Here is a 12,533-nt window from a genome sequence, read left to right as displayed (position 1 = left end):
GTTTTTAACTGCTTCTTCATATGCTGGTTATTTGGTCATGGTAAATGGACTCGTTCCTGCTCTGAGCACTCAAAGTGATTTACACAGTGCCTCATTCAGCCATTCACAGAAGCACGTTTTGCTATGTGCTTTCTATTTAACATAGAGCTTCACATACATTCATACTCTGATGGATGCATTGGAGAGCAACTGGGAATCATTATGGCACGCAGACTTGAGCAGCCAGGGATCGAACCACGAACCTTAGCAGGTGACCTGCTTACAAAACTGTCTTATGTAATTATAGAAACTTAGTTACAGAATTCCTGATTATGCAGCATGACAAATGGATCACTCTGTAACTAATGACTGACTAACATCCACCTGCACATTTGTTATGTCTGATGAAAATATAATAACAGAAAACTAGAGAAGAAGGAAGAACGATTGAGCAGCCAGGCAGCAGAATCTCAGGCGTTCACCTGTGGGTTAGCCTCACATGGAGCAGAGCTGCACATCACAGCAGTACGAAGGAAAATTAACAGTAAAAAAAAAAGAGGGTCGATGCACTGTTACCTGCTGAATTTAAAAATTATATAAGTATATACATGTACCTGAGTTTGTTTTGTTAGATGAATCTGCTTTTATTTGGTAAGTAAAGGTGGACGTACTCAAGTTTATTATTTGTATCTCTGTCCAGAAGCAAAGCACTTTACTTTCAGTCGTTTAAGGAAAAGACGATCCTGTAACAGTGGAAACTTTCATAATCTCTTCTTTTATGAAAAAAAAAGATTTGCATTGGAAAAAAGTTAATTTTGTATCTTTATGCTGTCAGCCATGGTTCTTTAAAAGACATCAGTATCTGATCATCACCGCCACGTCAGCTACACACACGTCTTATCTCACCTCTTCATCAGCCTCATCATCTCCAGTGTCATCATCCATCAGCAGGCCGTTGGGAGTGTGAGCATGAGTTCGCTCATTGAGAGAGTACACGGGCTTGATGTAGTGGCCCATACTGGCCTGCTTGGCTACTGCACTGTTAAAGGTCCTATGCTGCTGTGCCTGAAGACAAAAACACACACGTCAGCAATTTGACTTCTTTTTTCCCTGCTATGACCTGAATTATTTAAAAAGGAAAAAGCTCTATACCTGTCTCATGGCAGTCTCTCCAACCTTGTCTGAATGCTTTCGAATGCTCTCCAGGAAGTCTTTGAGGTCTGACATGGAGATGTCTTTGATCTCCTCTCTCAGTCTGGGCAGATTTTCAGCCATGATCTGACAGAACCTGTACTGACTGACCCTGCAAGGGATACATCAGAACTATGAAAAAAGAAAAGCAGTCCGATCCAACATTCATTCAAAAAATCAATAAAGAAATACATTTTAAAAAGCAGTGCAGTGCAACAGCTGGCAGACTAACAGTCTGACACCTGTTAGCTTCTCATGTCGAGCCAACATTACTGTGACATTCTTTCAGCAGCCTTCGTCTGATCCTACCTCGGGATATAGACCTTCTCCAACTGCTCCATGGTTTTTAGTGCGGCATAATATCTGTAGACGTAAACAGCACAGCATTAGTAATAACAACTCCGAACTACTGCTACTTATTAGAACCATTTAACATTAAATCTTCAAATGGACTTGGAAACTTAGTAGCAACACAAGGAATGATTAAACTAAGAAAACACTGTTTCTGTTGTCAAATGAATACACAGTAAGAAAGCCTCAGATCCTCCAGCTACACCTGGGGGACCCCCGGTGCTTTCAGGCCATCTGAACTATATACAGTGGGGCAAAAAAGTATTTAGTCAGCCACCGATTGTGCAAGTTCCCCCACTTCAAATGATGACAGAGGTCAGTAATTTGCACCAGAGGTACACTTCAACTGTGAGAGACAGAATGTGAAAAAAAAATCCATGAATCCACATGGTAGGATTTGTAAAGAATTTATTCGTAAATCAGGGTGGAAAATAAGTATTTGGTCACCTCAAACAAGGAAAATCTCTGGCTCTCACAGACCTGTAACGTCTTCTGTAAGAAGCTTTTCTGTCCCCCACTCGTTACCTGTATGAATGGCACCTGTTTGAACTCATCATCTGTATAAAAGACACCTGTCCACAGCCTCAAACAGTCAGACTCCAAACTCCGCCATGGCCAAGACCAAAGAGCTTTCGAAGGACACCAGGAAAAGTATTGTAGACCTGCACCAGACTGGGAAGAGTGAATCTACAATAGGCAAGCAGCTTGGTGTGAAAAAAACAACTGTGGGAGCAATCATCAGAAAATGGAAAACATACAAGACCACTGATAATCTCCCTCGATCTGGGGCTCCACGCAAGATCTCATCCCGTGGGGTCAAAATGATCATGAGAACGGTGAGCAAAGATCCCAGAACCACACGGGGGGACCTGGTGAATGACCTGCAGAGAGCTGGGACCAAAGTAACAAAGGTCACCATCAGTAACACACTACAACGGCAGGGAATCAAATCCCGCAGTGCCAGACGTGTTCCGCTGCTGAAGCCAGTGCATGTCCAGGCCCGTCTGAAGTTTGCCAGAGAGCACATGGATGATACAGCAGAGGATTGGGAGAATATCATGTGGTCAGATGAAACCAAAGTAGAACTTTTTGGTATAAACTCAACTCGTCGTGTTTGGAGGAAGAAGAATACTGAGTTGCATCCCAAGAACACCATACCTACTGTGAAGCATGGGGGTGGAAACATCATGCTATGGGGCTGTTTTTCTGCCAAGGGGACAGGACGACTGATCCGTGTTAAGGACAGAATGAATGGGGCCATGTATCGTGAGATTTTGAGCCAAAACCTCCTTCCATCAGTGAGAACTTTGAAGATGAAACGAGGCTGGGTCTTCCAACATGACAATGATCCAAAACACACCGCCCGGGCAACAAAGGAGTGGCTCCGTAAGAAGCATTTGAAAGTCCTGGAGTGGCCTAGCCAGTCTCCAGACCTCAACCCCATAGAAAATCTGTGGCGGGAGTTGAAAGTCCGTGTTGCTCGGCGACAGCCCCAAAACATCACTGCTCTCGAGAAGATCTGCATGGAGGAATGGGCCAAAATACCAGCTACTGTGTGTGCAAACCTGGTAAAGACCTATAGTAAACGTTTGACCTCTGTTATTGCCAACAAAGGTTATGTTACAAAGTATTGAGTTGTATTTTTGTTATTGACCAAATACTTATTTTCCACCCTGATTTACGAATAAATTCTTTACAAATCCTACCATGTGGATTCATGGATTTTTTTTTCACATTCTGTCTCTCACAGTTGAAGTGTACCTCTGGTGCAAATTACTGACCTCTGTCATCATTTTAGGTGGGGGAACTTGCACAATCGGTGGCTGACTAAATACTTTTTTGCCCCACTGTAACCCCTCCACTGAGCCCAGGGCCAACAGTAAATGTCTGAGGGAAACACCCATCCCAATATAATGATAGTAAATAATAAATAACAACAAAGTATGACCTATATTTGCATGTACATACACTGTACATCTATATTTGGTATTTTCTTTTTATTGTCTATTCTGTAACCACAAAGTATTTGTGTTTTTTTAATTCTGGGCACAAATGACAAGAGTTCAGTGAACGGTCAGCGTGCTGAGCTCCCATCATGATGCTGATAAGCATGATCTAATTGATCTAATGGATCTAATTGGTGGTTCAAACGGTATTGTACACAAATGAACAGAAGACACTCATCAACTGTAAACGCTGTCAGGAGGAAGGAGAAAGTGCCAGGACGACAGCTTTCAGCACTGATGGCGTGTGTGCGTACGTGCCGTCGGGTGCAGCAAATTAAAATCGTTTTGAATCAGGAAATCTTTTTTTTAAACCCACCCCTGCTAAGCCGTGACAGAGCAGCAGCAAGGGGGGCCTTCCTGTGAGCAAGGGCACTTCCTTCCAGTCTCTTAATTGGTACATGGTAATGAACAAGAAAGGGTCAATATTTCCTGTCCAAAGTGAACACCCCTCCCCTCTTTACAGAGACAGGCTTGTAAAGTTTAGACAAGCTAGCAGAACATGAGCTGAAAAGTCGGTGAGATTTTAAACTGGAAAGAGAAATTAGAAATGTTTAGAATTAACAATAAAGGATGACTTCCTGAATCTTATTTTGGAAGGTTCAGGCTTGGTTTCGGCATGGTGTTGGCAGGGTGTCGCAGACAGGAAGTGACAGAGAGAGAAAAGGAATGCAAACACAACAACATGTCAATTAATCAGTCGATAATCACATGTTTAATTTGCTGGCAAGAAGGTCACAGTTACAAGCTAGCTAACTTGTTACAGTTTTAAGGCTTCCCAGATTGATTTATGATAACAAACTCAACTTTTGGGAGTCTTTATAAACTCTCAACTTATTCCAGGCCACACTGTCACTACGTATGCAAGAATGAATGTAAAGCTGACTATTTCCTACATCTTGGCAGCCCAGTTTTAACCAGTTAGCATGTCATGTGATCATATGTCACTGTCACAGGGTCTCTGCTGGTAACATAAAAGCTGACGCACCACGATGTCCCCGTCTGACCATAACTGAGACGTCAGTCCACCTCTAACCCACAGCAGGTGTGTACACCCTGTGCTCTGACAGGCTGCTAACAAAAATGAACTACTACATCCTGCATTGATAACATCTTTTTCTGACATGTCTTTATCTTTATTTATTTATCTTTACCAGTGACACATCAGGTGAAACTACAACACACAGCTGTGTTTAAATGATTGGACCATGATGTATCGAGTTGATTGTATTTATCGCTCTCTACTTGTGATTTTATTGCCAAAGAAAGACTTAAAACTGTAAACAAGGTCACACTGTGGTGAAATGCTTTATGATGGTTACCTTTTGGATTCCAGCTGCTCCTTTAACTTGCTGTACATTTCTAGCACTGCAAAGGGAGCAATGACAGGAAGCAGGATTAGTTTGATAGTTCACACATTTCAGTCAGTTTTGCTCATCACACATCACATTTACAGTGATAACATGTTTAGTTACCAGTAGGCTCCACTGCACTGCAGACCTCCACACTGATGCATCACTGTTGCAGCAGCTTAGGTGCTATACAAGTTCCAATATTACACATGCCAGATAAAAGCATGCATAAATAATTTTTACTTGATACCCAAAAACTAAGGTTATAATCAGCTTCTTCAGCTTATGACGCTGGGAAGGCTGGAGGCAGTCACAGGACGCAAGATTAAAGTCTAAACAAACTGACTCAGTATCCACACACTGATAAAGAGTCAGTGAGGAATTTTACAAAACTCACCACAGTGGATTATAAACTACAGATGTGACTGAAGTGCAGATTTTTAGCTTTACTTCAAGGAGTCTAAAACTAAGTATTGAATTAACTGCTTATGAGTTAAAGCCATTTTTATCTATATTCTCTCATTTTCAGAGGATCAAATGTAACTGAACTAGGGCTGCAACGATTCATCGAGTAATTTAAATAATTATATGATTATAAAAATTTCTTGACACAATTCTTTGCTTTGATGCTTCGTTTAACGCACAGCTCTGTAGCGTGCCACTGTCACCACAGAACTGAAAACAGACCTGCAAAACAAACGTTTTTAGAAGCAGCGTACAAATAAACCCTTTTACATAGAGAAAAATCTGCAGTAATCCTCCAGAAGTTGAATTAAAATATGCAGATGAACTGATTACTTAGTCTGACACCAAGTTTAAATGTTACAGCTTGCTGCATAAGCTAACGAACGGTATTTTACATGGAAGTGATACCTGCAGCGAACAGGGGTGAGTCTAAAGGGGGGCATGGGGGGTACTAGACCATGTTCATTTTAAGACTTCCATAATATTTTTCAGATTGAATTTGAAATATTTTGTTTTAATTAACAGCATTAATATTTAAAAATAAAAGCATTTTTACAAGCCAAGAGAAATGTAAATGGGCCACTAACACTCAGAGTTTATGCCTTGGTTTAGGTTTCATATATATCTCATATTATTGACTTTGACAGATGATGTATGTAGTTAAAGTTCACAACATGACTCATTAATGAGAGAAAAGTATTTCTTATCTGATTACTTGATTAATCGATAGAATAATCAATAGATTATGCAATTACTAAAATAATCAATAGCTTCAACAAGCAATAAGCAGCCTGAGTTGATTCTAAATGTTTTTTGGTAGATGTTCACTGAACTCATTCACTAATATTTGGATATAAATATTTTATCCTGCACAAAAAACAACCGCGTATTCATGGAATGTGCACTGACCTATATTATTCTAACATTGCATGCATGTTATTAAAGACAAAATCTAAACCAGCAGGCTTATGCAATCTGCATCCAGTCTGCATCCAGTCTGCATTCACTACATCCAGTCTGCATTCAATCTGCATCCAGTCTGTATTCAATCTGCATCCAGTCTGCATTCAATCTGCATCCAGTCTGCATTCACTGCATTCAATCTGCATCCAGTCTGCATCCAATCTGCATTCAGTCTGCATCCAGTCTGCATCCAATCTGCATCCAGTCTGCATTCACTACATCCAGTCTGCATCCAATCTGCATCCAGTCTGCATTCAATCTGCATTCAGTCTGCATCCAGTCTGCATTCAATCTGCAACCAGTCTGCATTCAGTCTGCATTCAATCTGCATCCAGTCTGCATTCAGCCTGCATTCAATCTGCATCCAGTCTGCATTCAGTCTGCATCCAGTCTGCATTCAATCTGCAACCAGTCTGCATTCAATCTGCATCCAGTCTGCATTCAATCTGCATCCAGTCTGCATTCAGTCTGCATCCAGTCTGCATTCAGTCTGCGTTCAATCTGCATTCAATCTGCATCCAGTCTGCATTCAGTCTGCATCCAGTCTGCATTCAGTCTGCATCCAGTCTGCATTCAATCTGCAACCAGTCTGCATTCAATCTGCATCCAGTCTGCATTCAATCTGCATCCAGTCTGCATTCAATCTGCATCCAGTCTGAATTCAGTCTGCATCCAGTCTGCATTCAGTCTGCATTCAATCTGCATCTAGTCTGCATCCAATCTGCATTCAGTCTGCATCCAGTCTGCATTCAATCTGCAACCAGTCTGCATTCAGTCTGCATTCAATCTGCATCTAGTCTGCATCCAATCTGCATTCAGTCTGCATCCAGTCTGCATTCAGTCTGCATCCAGTCTGCATTCAATCTGCATCCAGTCTGCATTCACTGCATCCAGTCTGCATTCACTGCATCCAGTCTGCATTCAATCTGCATCCAGTCTGCATTCAATCTGCATTCACTGCATTCAATATGCATCCAGTCTGCATCCAGTCTGCATTCAATCTGCATCCAGTCTGCATCCAGTCTGCATTCACTGCATTCAATCTGCATCCAGCCTGCATTCAATATGCATCCAGTCTGCATCCAATCTGCATCCAGTCTGCATTCAATCTGCAACCAGTCTGCATTCAATCTGCAACCAGTCTGCATTCAATCTGCATTCAGTCTGCATTCAATCTGCATGCAGTCTGCATTCAATCTGCATTCAGTCTGCATTCAATCTGCATTCAGTCTGCATCCAGTCTTCATTCAATCTGCATCCAGTCTGCATCATGCCACATCTCCATTCCTTTATATAAGGAATCACATGTAGCAGTGGAAACAGTGTTGTGACAGCTCATACTCAAACTATGATATATATATATATATATATATATATATATATATATATATATATATTAGGGGTGCAACGATATTCGTATCGATATTGAACCGTTCGATACAGTGCTTTCGGTTCGGTACGCATATGTATCGAACAATACAACATTTGTAATTTATTTTATCAACTTTCCTTCTGACGATGCTGTCTGTGTTGAGCGCTCAGTGAATCTGCGTTCGACTACTCCGCCTAGGCTGCACTGTCGAGCGCAGATCCACTGAGCGCTCAACACAGACAGCATAGTCAGAAGGAAGAGCGCAGGGCAAGCTAGCAAGACAGAAGTTAAGCTCTCCTTGCAACATGGACCTCCCCCACCCTCATTCAGATCTGGCGTTTGGAATTATTTTGGTTTTCATGTGACGTATGACCCTGAAGGTAAGCGCGTCATGGACTAAAGTAAAACAGTATGTTGGATGTGCCACGCAATGCTCAATTACATGGGTGGGAGCTAGTGTGTTAGCGCAGTTAGCTCGTTAACGTGTTGGCCGTCTAGCCCCATGCACGGGGCGATCGGCGGTAACTCGTTAACGGAGATTTGCCGTGTTGTGGCGTTAAGGTCATTTCAACGAGATTAACCTGAAAGCACTAGTGGGAACACAACGAATATGACTGCACATTTACACCGACATCATCCTAGTGCAAAGACAAGTGGAAGCAGACAAAAACAAGCAAGCATGCTACTAACTTTAGCCGAGTCATTTAGACAGCTGTTAGCACATGATTCTCCTTATATGTTTAATATGCTGCTGAGAATATAGCCCAGAAGAAGCGGATAGTATAGCTTTTATTTTGGAAAGAGACATTTCTCTGTAATAAACTCTCTTTTCCAAAGATGAGTGATTCCTCAATCAGATACTGGGCTCGCAATATCGCTAGCCCGACGTCCTGGGGCTAGCGATTTTTTTCAGTCGGGCTACCAAAATCTATCTCTTCCCTGCCCGTCGGGCTATTGTAGGAAGGAAAAATATATGTCAATGCTTTTGCATTCTTTCAGAAATGTAGCTGGGTAATTATGTCATTGGCATCGGTGAGCCACTGTCAATATGTGACATATTGAAATCGCGTTTGAATTTGCGCTTGTTTTTTTGCTTTCACTTTGCAATCGTGCGAACTGTGTATAGACAGCGACAGCACTGATCTGTGAGTGATGATAATTTGTGCACCAATTCCTCTGACATCGTCTTATTAATCGTTAGCTTACTATGCAAAAATGACAAGTGAAATCTCCCGCAGCTTAAACATGTGAGAGGTTGATCGCGCAGAGAATCGCTGAGCTTATGTGAGTGCGTGTGTAAAAGCAGCAGGATATATATTTTAGTTCTGCTGAGCCAAATAAGACAGGTCAGGGTGAAGAAGTGACAGCCAAAGAAAAGCTTACCACAAAACGGAGAAGTTATGACAAATCAGACTATAAGGCAAAAAGAAAGTGCAGCTTTATGGTTTCATGGACAAAATTATTTCTGTGGCTGCAATATGACGAGCTAAATAACCAGGGCTGCACATAAGTGTCCGCAGGTGCGCATTCGCTGTCAAAATAAAAAACGCGCACAAGGGTTAGGGTTAAATTTAAAAACTGTACTTTTGAGTTAAAATATATATTTATAATTTTAATAAATGACAAATTAAAAAGGCATGAACATTTTTTTTTGTATCGAAAAAATATCGAACCGTGACACCAAAGTATCGAACCGAACCGTGAATTTTGTGTATCGTTGCACCCCTAATATATATATATATATAAAGACTCCTGAGGTCAGCCAGCTGGATAACACTGTTCAAAACTGAACAACAAAATCTTTCTCACTGAAGCAGAGGCAGCATTAGTACCTGGTATACAGAGTTGGAGTTTCTCCACAGTGGTCGCCATGTTCCTCTGCTGGACCCGACAGCGAATCACCTCCTCTGTCTGAGCTGTCACCTGTGGGAGAGAACGCAGTGTTGGAGACAGTGAAAAAGAGGGCACCACTGGGATTAAGTACAGTCATGTCTTATAGGGAACTCTCTTTGCAGTAAATGTACATGCAGATTTCTTCACAGGGGAACAGCATGGACGTACCTCCCTGCCTGCATCTTGTAGTCTTCGATTAGTGTCTGTCACTTGACCCTTTGGAAAAAAGACACAAGTTTAATAATTTACATAACTTTAAATCATTTTACCATTGATCTTCCACAAGATTTTATAATTCCACATAATCCATCATGTTTAAAAGAGCTCCTCTGTACACAAACTCTGGGGAGCTACACTGGGTGACATGCTTCCTTCCTCAAGATGAGCATACATACCTCTATAATAGCCATAATACACACCATGTATGGAGGTCAAACAGCCTCACCCCAAAAACACCATACCAACAGTGAGGTTGGAGGCGGGAACATCATGGCGTGGGACTGTTTTTCTGTGTACGGCACTGGGACATTTCAAATAATTGCAGGAAGGATGAATGGAAAAATGTACCAAGACATTCTTGATAAATATCTGCTGTCATCTACGAGGATGATGAAGATGAAAGTTCATAGAAGGGGCCCACGAAGCATTCAGGATTTTAAGACTGTGCAGAATCATTCTGACCAACAAAGGCTTTTGTACAAAGTATTCAACAAATTGTAGTAAGCGTTTTTAATACTTTCTCCTCGTGTCATTTCTCATTATTACACATCATTTATGGACATCTGTTGATTGATTTCTTTGCATGAGTGGATTGGATGGCTTTTTACTGACATCCTGTGAGAATCTAACACCAATACCACCTGTAGAAATACATTTACCTAGAAAATTGGTGATATATTCAATATGCATTTTATGAATACTTCAGTGTTGGTTCTGGCATACTTGGTGTTGCATGTCTATTCTGCTCATCTCTTCGTGCCCTCTCTTTTCCCTTTCTACAGCTGCTCAGCCTTGTAATCAGCTCATTGTCCATGTCCATTAACCAGGCCATGGAGAACTGAGCCTATCGACTGTGCACTGGGCCTTTCACGGAGTTTAATGGCTTGTGACAGGGTCTTTCTCACAGATTCAGTGACAAACCTTTCAATTCTAGCGCTTTACACATTCAGTCATCCACCCATTCACACACACATTCACACACTGGTGATGGCAGCTACATTGTAGCCACAGCCACCCTGGGGCGCACTGACAGAGGCGAGGCTGCCGGACACTGGCGCCACCGGGCCCTCTGACCACCACCAGTAGGCAACGAGTGAAGCGTCTTGCCCAAGGACACAACGACCGAGACTGTCCGAGACGGGGGTCGAACCGGCAACCTTCCGATTACAAGGCGAACTCCCAACTCTTGAGCCACGATCGCCCGTCTATTCCTATTCCTGTGGCCACTTGATTATCCCACCAGGTATCTGACAACCAGCAGGTGTTGACTGTCTGGATCTTTTTCTTCCCATTCAGCTGAATGACATTTCAAAGTCATTGCTGTAGGTCCTAGTGATATGAATGAACAAGTGAATGCCTCATTCACTCCTGGCATATAGCTTGATGTCATCCATGTGATGAGTGGGAGATAGCTAGCATTTCCTCTATTTCGTAGTCTTGTTGATGTCCTGGCTGAGAGGGTTCATCTCTTTGAATAATCCTGCACTTCATGCTGATTGTGTAACTGGCTTGAAGTTGCCCCCATTGAATTGCTGATGAAGTTCTAGGCATTCCAGGATCCATGTGTGATGCACTGAGTTGTATGCTTTCTTATAATCAATCAAGGCAGTGCTCAGGTTCTTCAGTTTGTCAGTCTTGAATGACTGGTGTTTGGCCCCATTCAGTGTTTCTGCTTATTCCCTTCCGGGTCCTGCTCATGTTTTGAACCATGTGCCTGTTTGTCTTAGCTGCTATGATGACTGATAGGAGCTTTCATGTTTTGGGTCTGAGGAAGGTCATTGACCGGTAGTTGGATGGGTCCCTTCTGAAGATCCTTGGGTGATCACGACTGTCCAGTCTTCAATTAGCCATCCTTGGTGTGTCTAATCTTTTAGTAGCTAGTTCATTTGTGCGACACTCATGGAGAGCAGTTAGCTTCTTTAGCCAATTTCCTGACATGACTCATATCAGGAATTGATGCTGTCCAACTCTTCATACTTGAGACTTTCTTAGATGTCTGACAGTGCGATGGTAACTGAGGCCTGTTCAGGGAGGTTACTGGAGTTTGCTCTTAGCTCCACCAACCATATGTGTGTTGCATCCTTGTCCCATATAATCCTCCAGTATTGCTCTGACTCCAGCTTTGGTAGGGCTGTTCTCATATTGTTCCCCTGCCAATGAGATACTGCGAGTCTTTGCTTGGCAGTTTCCAAGGCCTCAGGTATGTCCAACTTACTGTACTTCTTAGGAGGGAATCTGAGAGTGTAGAGATGCTATCTCCTCCCTGACCTGATGTCCTGGCTCCCCTTTGCCGTAGCATTTGTGCCGTCCTTCCTAAATCTCTAGTTGTGTTAGCAGTTGCTTCTTAAGGATGTTGAAACACTGAGCTACTAGCTGTTTTGCGGTTAGTCCAGATTTTGGGTTTCGATGTATCCATAGGTCCCACATCCTCTTTATGCAACTCCATCTTCAGGGATTACTTCCATAGTAGCATCCCAACAATGCCCTGTATAATTTTGTGTTGTATTATTTAGTAATATATGAATAATTAATTGAAACACACACCAACACACAAATATAAATATGTATGCTTTGTTGTCTTGTTGTATGGTAAAGACTGCCCAAGATGTTGATTTGGTGTGGATAAGTGAAATTCTGATATTTTAGTCTGTTACTTTGTATTAATTAGCAGATATGTGTCTGTGCTTTGCACCCATACAGTTTGGGAATGCAGCTCACTAACCTTAGCTGATAACGGAGCACAGC

The 12,533-nt window shown here is 42.1% G+C and overlaps 1 protein-coding gene across 6 annotated transcripts in view; it reads right to left on the bottom strand.

The window, feature by feature from the left end:
- The window catches only part of exoc6 (exocyst complex component 6), a 70,849-nt gene that overhangs the window by 36,184 nt on the left and 22,132 nt on the right, over positions 1–12,533 (bottom strand). For all 6 annotated transcript variants that reach the window (XM_076887169.1, XM_076887171.1, XM_076887168.1 and 3 more), the window contains exons 3-8: positions 9,738–9,785; positions 9,509–9,599; positions 4,847–4,892; positions 1,480–1,533; positions 1,132–1,282; positions 886–1,044 (exon numbers count right to left, since the gene is read on the bottom strand). In XM_076887169.1, the coding sequence (XP_076743284.1) occupies positions 886–1,044; positions 1,132–1,282; positions 1,480–1,533; positions 4,847–4,892; positions 9,509–9,599; positions 9,738–9,785 (549 nt within the window). The remainder of the gene's footprint in view (positions 1–885; positions 1,045–1,131; positions 1,283–1,479; positions 1,534–4,846; positions 4,893–9,508; positions 9,600–9,737; positions 9,786–12,533) is intronic.

This window comes from Maylandia zebra, linkage group LG8 (genome assembly GCF_041146795.1).
Source record: "Maylandia zebra isolate NMK-2024a linkage group LG8, Mzebra_GT3a, whole genome shotgun sequence".
In the NCBI taxonomy this organism is placed as follows: Eukaryota; Metazoa; Chordata; class Actinopteri; order Cichliformes; family Cichlidae; genus Maylandia; species Maylandia zebra.
The sequence above is the reverse complement of the archived record's forward strand: the minus strand, read 5'-3'. Positions and strand labels throughout refer to the sequence as shown.